Source organism: Aegilops tauschii, chromosome 2 (genome assembly GCF_002575655.3).
Source record: "Aegilops tauschii subsp. strangulata cultivar AL8/78 chromosome 2, Aet v6.0, whole genome shotgun sequence".
Classification (NCBI taxonomy): Eukaryota; Viridiplantae; Streptophyta; class Magnoliopsida; order Poales; family Poaceae; genus Aegilops; species Aegilops tauschii.
In genome coordinates, this window is record NC_053036.3 from 554,409,387 (window position 1) to 554,421,628 (window position 12,242).

The 12,242-nt window shown below is 50.5% G+C and overlaps 2 protein-coding genes across 2 annotated transcripts; one reads left to right on the forward strand and one right to left on the reverse strand.

Annotated features, from left to right (window-relative positions):
- The first annotated feature begins 984 nt into the window (after window positions 1-984).
- LOC109783693 (secretory carrier-associated membrane protein 6) lies at window positions 985-5,215 on the forward strand. The gene is made up of 12 exons (XM_020342292.4): window positions 985-1,251; window positions 1,392-1,511; window positions 1,603-1,665; window positions 1,755-1,788; window positions 1,900-2,022; window positions 2,178-2,240; window positions 2,324-2,417; window positions 2,919-2,964; window positions 3,071-3,138; window positions 3,603-3,651; window positions 3,820-3,885; window positions 4,763-5,215. Exons 1-12 carry the CDS (start codon window positions 1,192-1,194, stop codon window positions 4,793-4,795), a joined length of 819 nt encoding a protein of 272 aa, XP_020197881.1. The 5' UTR covers window positions 985-1,191; the 3' UTR covers window positions 4,796-5,215.
- Window positions 5,216-5,766: 551 nt separating this feature from the next.
- On the reverse strand, window positions 5,767-7,309 carry LOC141041775 (aspartic proteinase CDR1-like). Its single transcript, XM_073508988.1, has one exon. It carries the CDS (start codon window positions 7,254-7,256, stop codon window positions 5,895-5,897), a length of 1,362 nt encoding a protein of 453 aa, XP_073365089.1. The 5' UTR covers window positions 7,257-7,309; the 3' UTR covers window positions 5,767-5,894.
- Window positions 7,310-12,242: the final 4,933 nt, after the last annotated feature.

Consider the following 12,242-nt stretch of genomic DNA (forward strand, 5'->3'; position numbering starts at 1 on the left):
ATACAAACACACATATACATATATGTTATTTTAAAGTATAAAAAATTACAAAAATAAAGTAAAAAATGAGAACAGAAAACAGAAAAAAAACAAAATAGAGGCCATGACCTGCTGTATGCGTGGGCTGGCCCATCTCGCTTCCGCGAGTCGGCGGGGCACCCCAAATTAGAGAGCAACTAGTTGAGGAGCACTCCTTCGGAGTCTCCCCAACAAACATATAGCGCCGCTTGGCGCGTTGTCAGCCCCCGCCACGTGTCGCGCTCTGTGCTCTCCCTTCGGATTTTATTTATTTTTATTTTTTCGCATGCGTTTTCGATTTTTAGATGGTTTTTCTGGTTTTCTTCAACTTATCGGTTTTCCACCATTCTTTCTTAGCATTGCGACAATTTTTTTTGATTTTATGCGTGAAAAAACGAATTTTTTCCCGTGAGAGACATGGTTTTTCTTCCACGAGAGGCACGGCCGTGCTTCTCAGAAACGAAAAAAAAGACGTGTTTTCTTTTTTCTTCTTCTTCTTCCATGAGAGGCACGGTTTTACTTTTGCGAGAGGCATAGTCGTGCCTCACGGAAACAGCATCCGAAAAGGAAAAAAAGTTTGATTGTTTTAGTAAAATTAAATTTGTCAAAACCTACCGACATGGGATCTAGTTTTGAAGGTCTCGACGCGAGGAATTCAAGGATGACAATGATTTGAGATTTGGATGGACGGTTTAAGAAATAAAACATTTTAAATAAATAGATATGAAAAAAGGGAAAACTCTAAGTTGCGACAAGTGGAGCACATGCAACGCGGCACTTGTCACAACCTGAGAAGGGGAGTGATCTTATTCCTCGATTAGTGATTTTGCCCAAATTATCGGACCGAGCAGATTGATTAACAGGATTTACGGGCCAATTCTCTAAACGGACTGATCACCAGGGGGCTTAGAAAGCACTAAAAAAACAGGGGGCTTATAATGGGCTTACTTGCAGGTGGTACGCACCTGCGACGACAACGACGACCCGTGTGAAGCGGCCCGAACCCACGCCAGTCCAGTCGCGTCGCACTCCACCCAGAGAGGTCACGTGAAAAGCAGCACCAAGAAGGGAACGGACTGCTTGGACTGGAAGCGACCCGCGTCCACCACCGCCGCTTTCCCCCTCACCCCCTCACCGCGCGGCGACGCCGAGCGACCCAGCGGCGAGCCCGGCATGCATCACGACCCCAACCCCTTCGACGAGGGCACCGCCGGCGACGAAAACCCCTTCTCCGTGAGCCAACCTCCCCTCCCCTCTCCCCTCTATACGCTCATCTATCGCCCCCTCGTTTTGCGGAAAAACCCTTGCCGCCTACGGCGGGTTAGTGGTTCGGCAGATCTGAACTCCCGCGTGTTGTTTCTGTCGCGCTGCAGAATGGAGGAGGCCGCGGCGGGAAGCAGCAGCACGGCTTCCGGCCCACCGAGCCCGTCGGCTTCGGCGGCGGCGGCAGCAGGGGCGACGCCACCGTCGACGTGCCCCTCGGCAACATGGGCGTAAGACGCTTCACGCTCTACTTATCCTTTTTAGTTTTCGTTCACTCGGCGTTCGGCTGCACGAATCTGATGGTTCTGGTGCGCCGCGCAGGACTCGAATGGCAAGGCGAGGGAGCTCTCGTCGTGGGAATCAGATCTGAGGCGTCGTGAGGCGGTGGGGTTTACTCTCCTCTTTGCCCTTAAACTCTACTACTAGTTTATTAGGTTGTGTGGTGTCTCACGGCGTTTGTTCTGTGGCTCCAGGATATCAAAAGGAGGGAGGAATCGCTGAAGAATGGTGAGCCGCTATTTCGTTGGTGGTGTCAATTGTGTTTCAGTTATGAGTTGTGTTAGCACTTAGCAGTAGTGTGCTTATTTCTGCTTTCCTTTTCTTCTTTCTTTGATGCAGCTGGAGTGCCCATGGAGGAGAAGAATTGGCCGCCTTTTTTCCCGATTATCCACCATGACATCGCCAATGAGATACCTGCAAACGTGCAGAAGTTACAGTATCTGGCGTTTGCAAGCTGGCTTGGTATGTACTTGTTGACTGCTGGTGGTGCTTTTTTTTTTTGTATCTCCAGTTTGGCAGTAGAATTATGCAATTGTGGTGTTATAGGTTGTAAATATGGTTCATTTCAGAGGCACATAGTTATGATAGTTTCGGTTTTGTGTTATTTTAATTTGCAGGAATTGTGCTCTGCCTCTCCTGGAACTTTATTGCTGTCATAGTCTGCTGGATCAAGGAGGGAGGTGGGTTTTCATCACTACCTATGAATGCCTGGGTGTTCTTGTACATTGGGTGATGTGAATGCTTGGGTTGTTTACGCTTGCAGATTCAAAGCTGTTCTTCCTTGCTACAATCTATGCTTTGCTTGGAATTCCCCTTTCTTACTTGATGTGGTATCGACCCCTCTATCGTGCAATGAGGTATGCTATCATGGTACCACTTTAGCACTTCCACCTATCAATGGAAAAAGGACATCGTGAGTGAATTTATTATTTATTTTAGGGCTTTCCACCTACGCACATCACAAAGACTGTATTTCTTTTCCCTAAATGTTCTATGCGGACCTGCAATATTTACTAGCATTGTTTCTATCGACCGAAACTATTAAAGGGCAGTTTATGCGAGTTTAGAACTTCTGCATAATTTCCTTGAAAAATTTCTTATACACACAATTCATGATGCATGTGATAGCTACGACAGTTACAAAAATATTTTGGTGGACCTGCACCAGCTACACATAATTGTTTCCATTTCATGTATAAGTGACCAATTGATGGGTACAGTCATCCTAAGCTGATAGTATGACAGATTTTAGAAGTGACTGCTTTTTCAGTCCAATTGTTTACAATTTAAGAGAAAAACTGAACTGTGCATTATGATGTGTAGAAGCATCTGATATGTTCATTTACTTCTTTAAACAGGACTAACAGTGCATTCAGTTTTGGATGGTTTTTCCTGTGTTACCTGGTAAGATCTGCCTGCAAAGCTTATTTAACTTCCTCTTGAGTCTGACATTTCAACTGTTGTATTTATTCTTATCACACGGCCACATTTTTCTTGTTGTTTGGTGCAGATCCACATTGGTTTTTGCATAATTGCTGCCATTGCTCCACCAATTGTATTCCAAGGGAAATCATTAACGTAAGCTACCACTACTTTTATTCAGTGCACATCATAATTACTGTGGTAAATTTCTATTGCACCAGTGTTACTATTTGGAACAACTGGCGACCACCATACTATGAGGGTATTTTTAATAATAGTTGTACATGTGGTCTCACTATTCTGTGGTTTCCATCGTATTGAGACAGCTGAAATTTTGAATTGCCTGTTTCACTATGTGCCTACAAGATCTGTAATAAATTGTTTGCGTATGCTCTTCTAGCATGATCTAGTGCCAGTGTTCTGGACTAACTGACTGACTGACAGTTGAATATCTCAGTACTGATGGAATATGTTATCATTCTACATTGTATTTAACCAGTATGTATGTAGCCGGCTGATATTGAGTATTGACTAGGAAATGGATGCCTGTTATTTTTTAGCTTAAGACCAATATCTCTTCATAGGTACCCACTATAAGCTTTTTCTACTTTTCTCTCCAGGGGCATATTGGCCGCGATCGACACTTTCTCTGAGCATTTGATAATTGGGGTGAGAACATTGTTCCCTCGTACCTTGTTCCCTTCACACCTCCTTGCAGTGAGAAAGCTGGACATGTTTTGCCCGCGATCTCTTGAATATGTCAAAAGCACTGTGAAGTAACTTTATCTCCAAGTATCAACTTATAGGGCATTAAGTATCAAATATTTGCTTTTGCAGATCTTTTACTTCGTGGGGTTTGCACTATTTTGCTTGGAGACACTGCTGAGCATCGGGGTTCTTCAGGTCAGAGATAATTTCTCAATTAACATCCTCTGGCCTTCTATTGGTTTATCTTCTTGGCTGTTCTTATGTACGTCTTTTCTTCGTATGCTCACATACTGGTCATATCTAGGGCACGAAATGCAGGGACTAGTAGGTGTTCCATATATTTCAGTTTTTATGGATTATTATGTGTATTTGGTTCACAGCAACTGAATGCAATTTTTTATTTAATACTCCCTCCGCAAAGAAATATAAGAGCGCTTAGATCACTTAAGTAGTGATCTAAACGCTCTTATATTTCTTTACGGAGGGAGTATGTTGCATAACATAAAACCTTTTGTTCTAAATCCAGTGAACTTCGCCAAGACACGAGTATGCTTATAGCTGTGCCTCTGCATAGTTGAGAAATAATTGTCATAATTTTCTGCACGGAAAATTATTATACTAGTGAAATTTGTTGTAGAATATGTGGAACATATGATGTGCTAGTTCCCTTGATGGGTATCCGATAAAGATGTAGAACTTGCAAAACTTCTAAGCATTGTTGTAGCACGGGAACGTACTAAAACAAATACATCTGGGCACACAGATCCCTATGTGGGCATCTGGTAAAGACGTTAGGGGGTGCTGGCTCCTGTGAGATCCTAAGCATTCTGTGATAGTACCTATCTTTTTGTTTGGGCATCATTCTGGATGGGCATGCAAATAAATGAAACACCGATGTCTTAATCCATAGGTCATAACCCATAATTGATGCATCTATTGCATAACAAGCAGTTTGATTGTGAGCACCCCCTTTATTTGTGTTTGGTCTGTTATCATGGTACTTGTTCAGATGCATTATGCGAGAATACAGTACTAATACCATTTTCTATTCTTTATTCCTCGGTGGCCACAGAAAGTATACATGTACTTCCGAGGGCATAAGTGAAGCGGTCATGGATGGAAAAATTTCGGAAGTCTACAAGCAGCAGTGATTCTGTTCATATGTGTCAGTACACCTTGAGTCTATGTTCTGTTCTGCCAAAGGTTAGCAAAGAATACTTCTGAGCCTGAATGGAGTATGTAAGGGTAGCCCTGCTACTATATGATGTTCTCTAAGATGGGGTGTTGAGATTCTTTATATGCTGTGCTTCGTGTGTTATCTGGTAGTTCGTTTGGGAGTTTGGCATGTCGGTGAACATTACAAGTAATCAGTATTTAAACGAAGATGAACAACTAGGCAGGAATCATGTTCTTTCGAGAATTAGTGGCGATGCTCTGCTATTGTGCTTTGGAGGACTAGATGTACGCTCAATTGTCCAGTTATAGCAAATTCGTCTGGTGTCACTTGATGTGATGCTATTATTGAGCTGCTGCTTCGTTGACCCCAAATATATCCTGTTAACAGCCGTTCTTTAATAACTTAGGATTTTTTTCCTCGCCTAGGCATAGCTTTGGTCTTTGATGACTTTGCTCATTGCCGGTGTGTTTTATTTGTGTGTGCGTTGGTGTGGCTGTGTGCATCTTAGTTGTGTACAGGCCGGATGTGTGCTATCGTGTCTGTATCCACTTGGTGCGTCATTTTGAGTCAATAAAATCGATCCTTTATCGCAACAGCTGTTGGTCTCACTTGTGAGACTGTTTGCTTTTAGTTGGAGTTGAGTTGTTGCAATTTTTATTCACCCGGGTATCACAGGTATAGAAAAAAAATTGAATTAAAATTTTCAATTTCTTTTGCGGTTGTACCGCCCACCCTTCGTTAGTTAGCTGGAAGGATTTCAGGGCCACTCTCGACTTCAAACACATTCTTTAAAGAAATTAGCGATCTTAGAAATCCTTGAAGCACCTCCAAAGGGTAAATCAATCAAAGCATCGATAGCATGAAGAGCCCACAAACACAAACATCACTATTTTGTTATAAACTAGATATTCTGATCACAGGACCTTTATTTATGTCTGACGGGAGTTACTACCACTCACTACAGCTCTGGCAGACAGAGCTACAACCACTCGGCAGCTATGGCCATATTCAGGCACATACATGACGATCAAAAGTAATCTCTGTTGGATAGATCATACCCAACATTGGTGTTACGCTGAGCAATCATCCCTAGTGCAGCTTGCTCGCCGCCGGCAACCCCCAAACAAACGTAACTACCGGCTGAACCTTCAGTAAAGAGAGTATCTCCAAACAGCTCGAGCTCTGCCCCTCCATTGAAGCCGAGCGTGACCGACACCGCTTCGACATCTGACATATCCCCAAAATAGCAGTTGATGTTGGGGTTAGAAGTGGGATCGGACACTCTGACCAAAGCTATTTCGTCGTCGATCCTCTTGAGCAGAGGGTCGAAGATGACACTGGGAAGCCAGATGAGCGCTGACCCGGAGTCCACCAGCATGGGCAGCTGCTCCGCCTCCTCTTCACGGAGGAATATGGGCACGGGCTGCTGCTGATCAATGCGACCTCCTCGCCGGTACGTCACGCTCTTGAGGCTGATGGCGTAGCGATAGCCGTCCTGCTTGAACGGAATCCTCATGCCGGACGTGACAGCATGATCGCCGAACCGAAGATAGCTTGTGGTTTTCCTCCACTCGTCACGGAGATCATTTCGCTCCGGTGACAGAGCGCAGTAGGAGAATTTATTCACGCCTGCCTGGGCGACGAACGAAAGGGGACCGATGCCTAAACCGAGAATACCAGTGCTGTATTCTCTTACGGCGCTGGTGCTTTCATACATCGCGCAGCCGAAGGCCACAGGTTGCTCGAAGCTGTAGCCATCGCCGCCGCCCGCGATGCTGTTACCGAAACGGAAGATGTCAGACCCTACATAGCCTGACACTTTGCTGCCGTCGCCATAGCTCCTCCGGAACAGGCACAGGTCATCGGTCGCGCCCGGAGAGACGTAGTTCATGGAGCACTGCGTGCCAGTCCCGTGCTCGCACAATGGATCTTCGCACGAGAGGTGCCGGTAGGTCCCGGATTTGATGGCGTTGAGCGGCAGATAATAGCCCCGGTTGCAGCGCTGGCAAGGGACGCACTGCGTCCACGATAGGTCGCTGCCGGTGTCGAACAGCACGTATCTTGACGGGACTCGGCCGGCAGCTCCGCCGCCGATGCGGAGTTGCACCAGGTACAACGAGTACCTGCGGCGATGGCGGAATGGCACTACAAACTTCTGCTCCGTTGCGCTGGCGGTGGCATTGGCTGCCAACTGGATCTCCTCCTCGACGACCTCTGCCATGGTCCTCCAGTGAACGACGGGGAGAGAGAATCCAGCCCGCCCATCTCCGGGAGGAGCAGCAGCACCAGCGACGGGCTCACGCTCACGCTCACGGATGGCGGCTACATCGCCGGAGATGAGAGCGGCGATGCTAACCACGAGGATAAGGTGGAGGGAACGACAGGGCATTCTGTGAATATTTGATTTCAGCTAGAGGCTCGTGGAGGTTTTAGCTTGAGGTGGAGGAGGTATATATATACTATATGATATGTGATGAACTTAGGAGTGCAATGCTTCCTGGCCTTCTTTCTCCAGCTAGCCGACCGTTGAGGTGTGTGTGATCGGTGTCCAATTTGTGTTTCCAAACTACTCGATCACCACCAGTTCAGCTAACCATGCCACATAGCAACACAAAAGATTCTCTTTGAAAGACACATCAACTGCCAAGATTTGAAGGGAACCAACAGATTTGGGAACACAAACTCTCACAGGCTCTTCCTCAGTGTTGGATCGGATGTTGTCGAGGTAGAAAGAGACCGAAAAGACCTTATTCCAACACATCATCACCACTGCCACCTCATCGACGTTGCCACGAAAAACATAAATTTAAGGTAAAGAAAACAAGACGATGAGATCGTTGGATGGGAAAGAGAGAGGGGCGACGCAGTGGCTTAGAAGGAAGCTATGGCAGCGGCTAGGGTTGGGATTCTTCTTGTGCGGGGATTTATTTTATGGTAGACTATTTCTTTAGACGGAAACACTTGGTAAATTTTTTATATGTGAAAAACTCTTGGTATTGATAGCAAACGGACCTTATAACTGAGGACCCCGATAATGCCCGAACGTTCGGCGAGGGGAGGAGCCAGATTGAGCGCTTCATTCGATCTAGGAGCCGATAGCGAACAAGCAATTTAGTTCGCTACGATCTCCCCCACGTGCGAACGACATGCTTCCACTCGCCTCCAGCGTACCAGCCCCAAAACGCCATTGCCTTGAAGAATGAAAAAACAAAATTACCATATTGTAGTCCCGAAAGCCGCTTCTGCCTCTCCCAACAAATAGAGAAAAAACAAAAAGGCCTAAAATTGCACTGGACTGAAAAAAACACTCCCTGAAAATAATCGAGGAAATCCATACCACATGACAAAAAGTTGTCATACTCTAATGAACAAAACTACCATATATTTGTGGAAAAAAAATCATGATTTGCCATGATATTCAAACACATTTCATGACAATCAAGCATGAACGGCAGCAGTGGAAAAAGCCGAGCGCAGTTTCTCACTGATTCACAGCCCAACAAACAACTCTCCGCGCCTGAGCACCGCCGCGCGTCACTCCGGCGCCGGCGTCCACCTCTCCCGGCGCTCGCCACTCCGGCCGCGTCGGCCACCCTCCCCGCTCCCTCTCCGCCATGGACTCCAGCCCGCACTCGCACTCCGCGACCTCGCGCCCCGCAGGGGAGCGCCCTGTAGTGTCTGGCCTTGGTCTGTCGTCCTGCTCGGCGTCGTCGGCCGCCCTAGAGGGGGTTGAGGCCTCGTCGAGGCCACGGGCTGCTGAGGTCGAGGGCCTGCAGCTGGTGCCGTGGGAGCGTCCGCCCCCCACTGGGCGTGCCAAGTGGAGGCGTCGCCATGACCCGGCTGCGCAGCCGCCGCGCGCTCAGCCGCGGCCTTCCCCCCCTCCCCGCGAGGTGTCGCCGGAGATGGTGGTCCTGTGCTTCCGCTGCTTCCAGGACGGGCACTACAGGAAGGATTGCACCAACGACATCGTCTGCTTCAGGTGTGGGCTGTCGGGTCATGGATCTCAGGACTGCAAGAGGCCCCGCAGCCCATCATCGCCGGAGGAGCTTCGGAGGCTCGTCGTCGAGAAAGTGGCTCGCCGGGGCATGGGCTCCGCTCCTGCTAACCGCGGTCTTGGGGGGGGGGGGGGGGCGGCACCTCCCTCGCCGCAGCCTCCTGCGTCTGCTGCTGTGCCGCCGGTCTGGCCTCGCCTCCCTTCGCCGCCTCCGTCGTCGCCCCCTAGGCCTCCGGTCTGGCCCCGTCATCACCCGGTGCCGCGTCCGGTGCTTCCCGTGGACGAGGAGTTCGACCCGTCGGAGCTCTGCATCGTGCGCCGCTCTCAATCCATGGAGGGGCTTGAAGGCCGGCTGCAGCTATCCATGGTGGCTTACGCGGCGGGTGCAAGGAAGGATATCTCGCCGGAGTTCATTCTCGAGGTGCTGCAGGTCAAGGTGGGCATTGAGCCGCAGTGGGTGTCTGTGCATCGTTTCCGGCCGGAGGATTTTCTCATTGTCTTCGCGCGCCCGGAGCATAGGAACAGACTCTGCGCTATGCCGGTGGTGGATCATCGTGGGGTCAGATTGTTCTTTCGTCAGTGGAATCGGCAAGCCCAAGCTGTGCATTCGGTGTTCAGATCCAAGGTGTGGATTGAGTTGGAGGGCATCCCGCCGCACGCGTGGGAGCTGGAGGTGGTGGAGCGGATTCTGGGATCGTCCTGCCTGGTGGATGCGATGGCGCCGGAGACGAGCTCTCGTGCGGACCTCTCCTCCTTCAAGGTCACGGCGTGGACGGCCGACCCGGAGGCGATCCCGACGCTCCGGTGGCTGGGGGTGCCCGAACCTGGCCTAGGGGTGCGGCCCTCCCAGCCGGCGCTGCTGCAATACAAAGTCCTCGTTCATCTCGTGCAAGTTCAGGATTTCGCGGAGGCGGAGGAGCCATGGTTTCTTGGGGGCGGGTCTTCTAGCAGTGGTCAGAGCGGTTTGCCGGAGTCTGAGGGCAGCATGGATGGGGGCGGTGGAGCCGTCGCTCGCCGCCGGTCATGGCAGTTCGGTGTTCGGGACTCACGGGGTGGTCCGAGCTCGGGGCGTGGAGGCTTCGGAGTGAGTGCTGCCGGCAACGGCCGTGGTCCGGCAATGGCGGCCACGGAGTGGAAGCTGCCCGCCATGGAGGATTCGCCGGTGGTGGCCCCGGCGCGTCAGCTGGGCCACGTAAGCGACCGTATTGCGGTCAGGACCTCAGCCTTTGACCGTTTGACTGGGCTGGCTCAGGATCAGGATCAGGTTCAGGTTCAGGATCAGACAGGCGCAGCTCGCTCGGGGCCTAGAGAACTTTCGCCAGACGCTTTGGCAGTGGATCGTGGCTCTGCGCATGTGGGCGTTTCGGTTATGGAGGAGGTAGAGGGCCAACGGCAACAGCTGGCTTCAATTGTGGTGGTACCCGAGGTGACCCAGAACATGGCCCCGCCTCGGATCCCAAAGACGCGGTGGTGGGAGCAGGCACGATTCAAATCCCTGTCCAGGCTGATGCGACCAACACTGGGGGCGAGGAGCAGGAGCCTATCCAGTGCACTCCACAGTCGCAGGAGGGCCCGGCCGCAGTGCTGGCAGATTCGGACGGGGACAAGACGGAGGATAAGGTCGTGGATAGGGACCCATTGGTGCATGCCCCCTCTGCATGCACCGGACAACATCCATGCATGGTGGGCCAGGACGCGATCGGCCTATCACCCCTGTCTGGCAATGATTGCCAGCACGCTTCTGCTGGAGGCGTAGACCCACCTGCTGGCTCATCGGGGTGCGAGGTAGAGATGGCTTCACTCCCATTGGCGCATGCCCCTGCATGCCTGGAGGTGCGGGACGTGGCTGTCTTATCACCCATGCATGGCGATGGTTCCCACCATGCAAACGCACAAGGAGGGCAAGTTGAAGCTCAGGGCGCTACGGATGTGGCTCTGCAGTCCGCGGTGCATTTGGAGCAGGACTCCTCGGGAGCCAAGGGAGTTTTGCAGCAGGAGGAGGTTGCGTATGGACGGATGAAGACATTCTGCTCTAACATAATCAAGAGGTTAGCACCACCCATCCTAAAGGAAGTTCATGCATCGTCCCTTCGATCGGAGGCGGAGCCTTTCACCCCCCGTCCCACGACCAGAGCTGCCAAGAGGTCCGGGATGCATGCTACATCAAAGGCAACGCCGGCAGAGAATGTACTGTTGAGGGCACTTGGCTTGGTTCCAGAGGACCTGGAGCCAGATGAGGCGGTTGTGGAGGAGCTCAAGGAGCTGTTTGACTCACCACTCCGTGAGCAACATGTGCGCGTGATTGCTGCGATCTTTGGCAAGATGTTACCACCACGGCCCGAGCTTGAGGGAGGCAACACGTTGGCATTGGCTGTGTAGTCTTGTCCAGTCAGGCAGATGGAGTTTCCACATGCTTTTGAATGGATCCAAGCCCTTCGATTACATGTTGGAACGTGCGAGGCCTGAATAACCCGGCGAAAAAGAAGGCGGTGAGGGAGTTCATCTCATCGGTCAAGTGTAATATGGTGTGTCTCCAGGAGACGAATTGGATGTTGTAGACCAATTTACTATCATGCAATGTATCGGACCATCGTATGATGGCTTTGCTTACCTTCCGGCGACTGACACCTGTGGGGGTGTGGTCTTGGCGTGGGATTCGACCGTGGTGCAGGTTGATCATGTTGTGCTGGATACACACGCTCTAACCGGTCAGGTGCATAACCTTGACGGGAGCTTATGGTGGATCACAGTAGTGTATGCTCCACAAGGAGACGATCAGAAGCTAGAGTTTTTGCAGGAGCTGCGGCATCGAAGGACGGCATGCCCCGGTCCCTGGATGCTTCTGGGAGACTTTAACATGATTCTCAGGGCCTCGGAGAAGAATAACTCTAACATTAATCGGCGCACCATGAACTACTTCAGAGCTTTCATGGATGATCTAGAGATGAAAGAACTGTACATGCATGGGAGGCGCTTCACGTGGTCTAATGAGAGGGACAACCCTACTCTTACCAAAATCGACCGTGTCCTAGTCTCTGTGGATTGGGATCTTGCGAACCCGGATTGCTTTCTCCAGGCGCTGGGAACAAACATCTCGGACCACGCCCCACTTCACTTATGTATGCAGGCCATGTGCACCCCCAAGCGGAGATTTAGATTCGAGATGTATTGGACTAAGCTGGACGGGTTTGAGGATGCTGTCCGAGAGGCCTGGGTGTGTGATGAGGCCATCGTAGATCCCTTCAAAAGACTTGACGCCCTATTTCGGAACGCGGCCATGTCTCTGCAATCATGGGGGCAGAGGAAGACGGGTAACATCAAAGTCAGGTTGGCAGTTGCAAACTGGGTGATCTTAAGGCTAGAGCAAGCGCAGGAGTCACG

What these genes read in the sequence shown, in the direction of transcription:
- LOC109783693 (XM_020342292.4), top strand. Translation starts at nt 1,192, where the DNA reads ATGCATCACGACCCCAACCCCTTCGACGAGGGCACCGCCGGCGACGAA. An exon ending in TGCCCCTCGGCAACATGGGC is followed by an intron (nt 1,512 to 1,602) that starts GTAAGACGCTTC and finishes TGCGCCGCGCAG; the next exon opens with GACTCGAATGGCAAGGCGAG. An exon ending in GGTTTTTCCTGTGTTACCTG is followed by an intron (nt 2,965 to 3,070) that starts GTAAGATCTGCC and finishes TGTTTGGTGCAG; the next exon opens with ATCCACATTGGTTTTTGCAT.
- LOC141041775 (XM_073508988.1), bottom strand. Translation starts at nt 7,256, where the DNA reads ATGCCCTGTCGTTCCCTCCACCTTATCCTCGTGGTTAGCATCGCCGCT.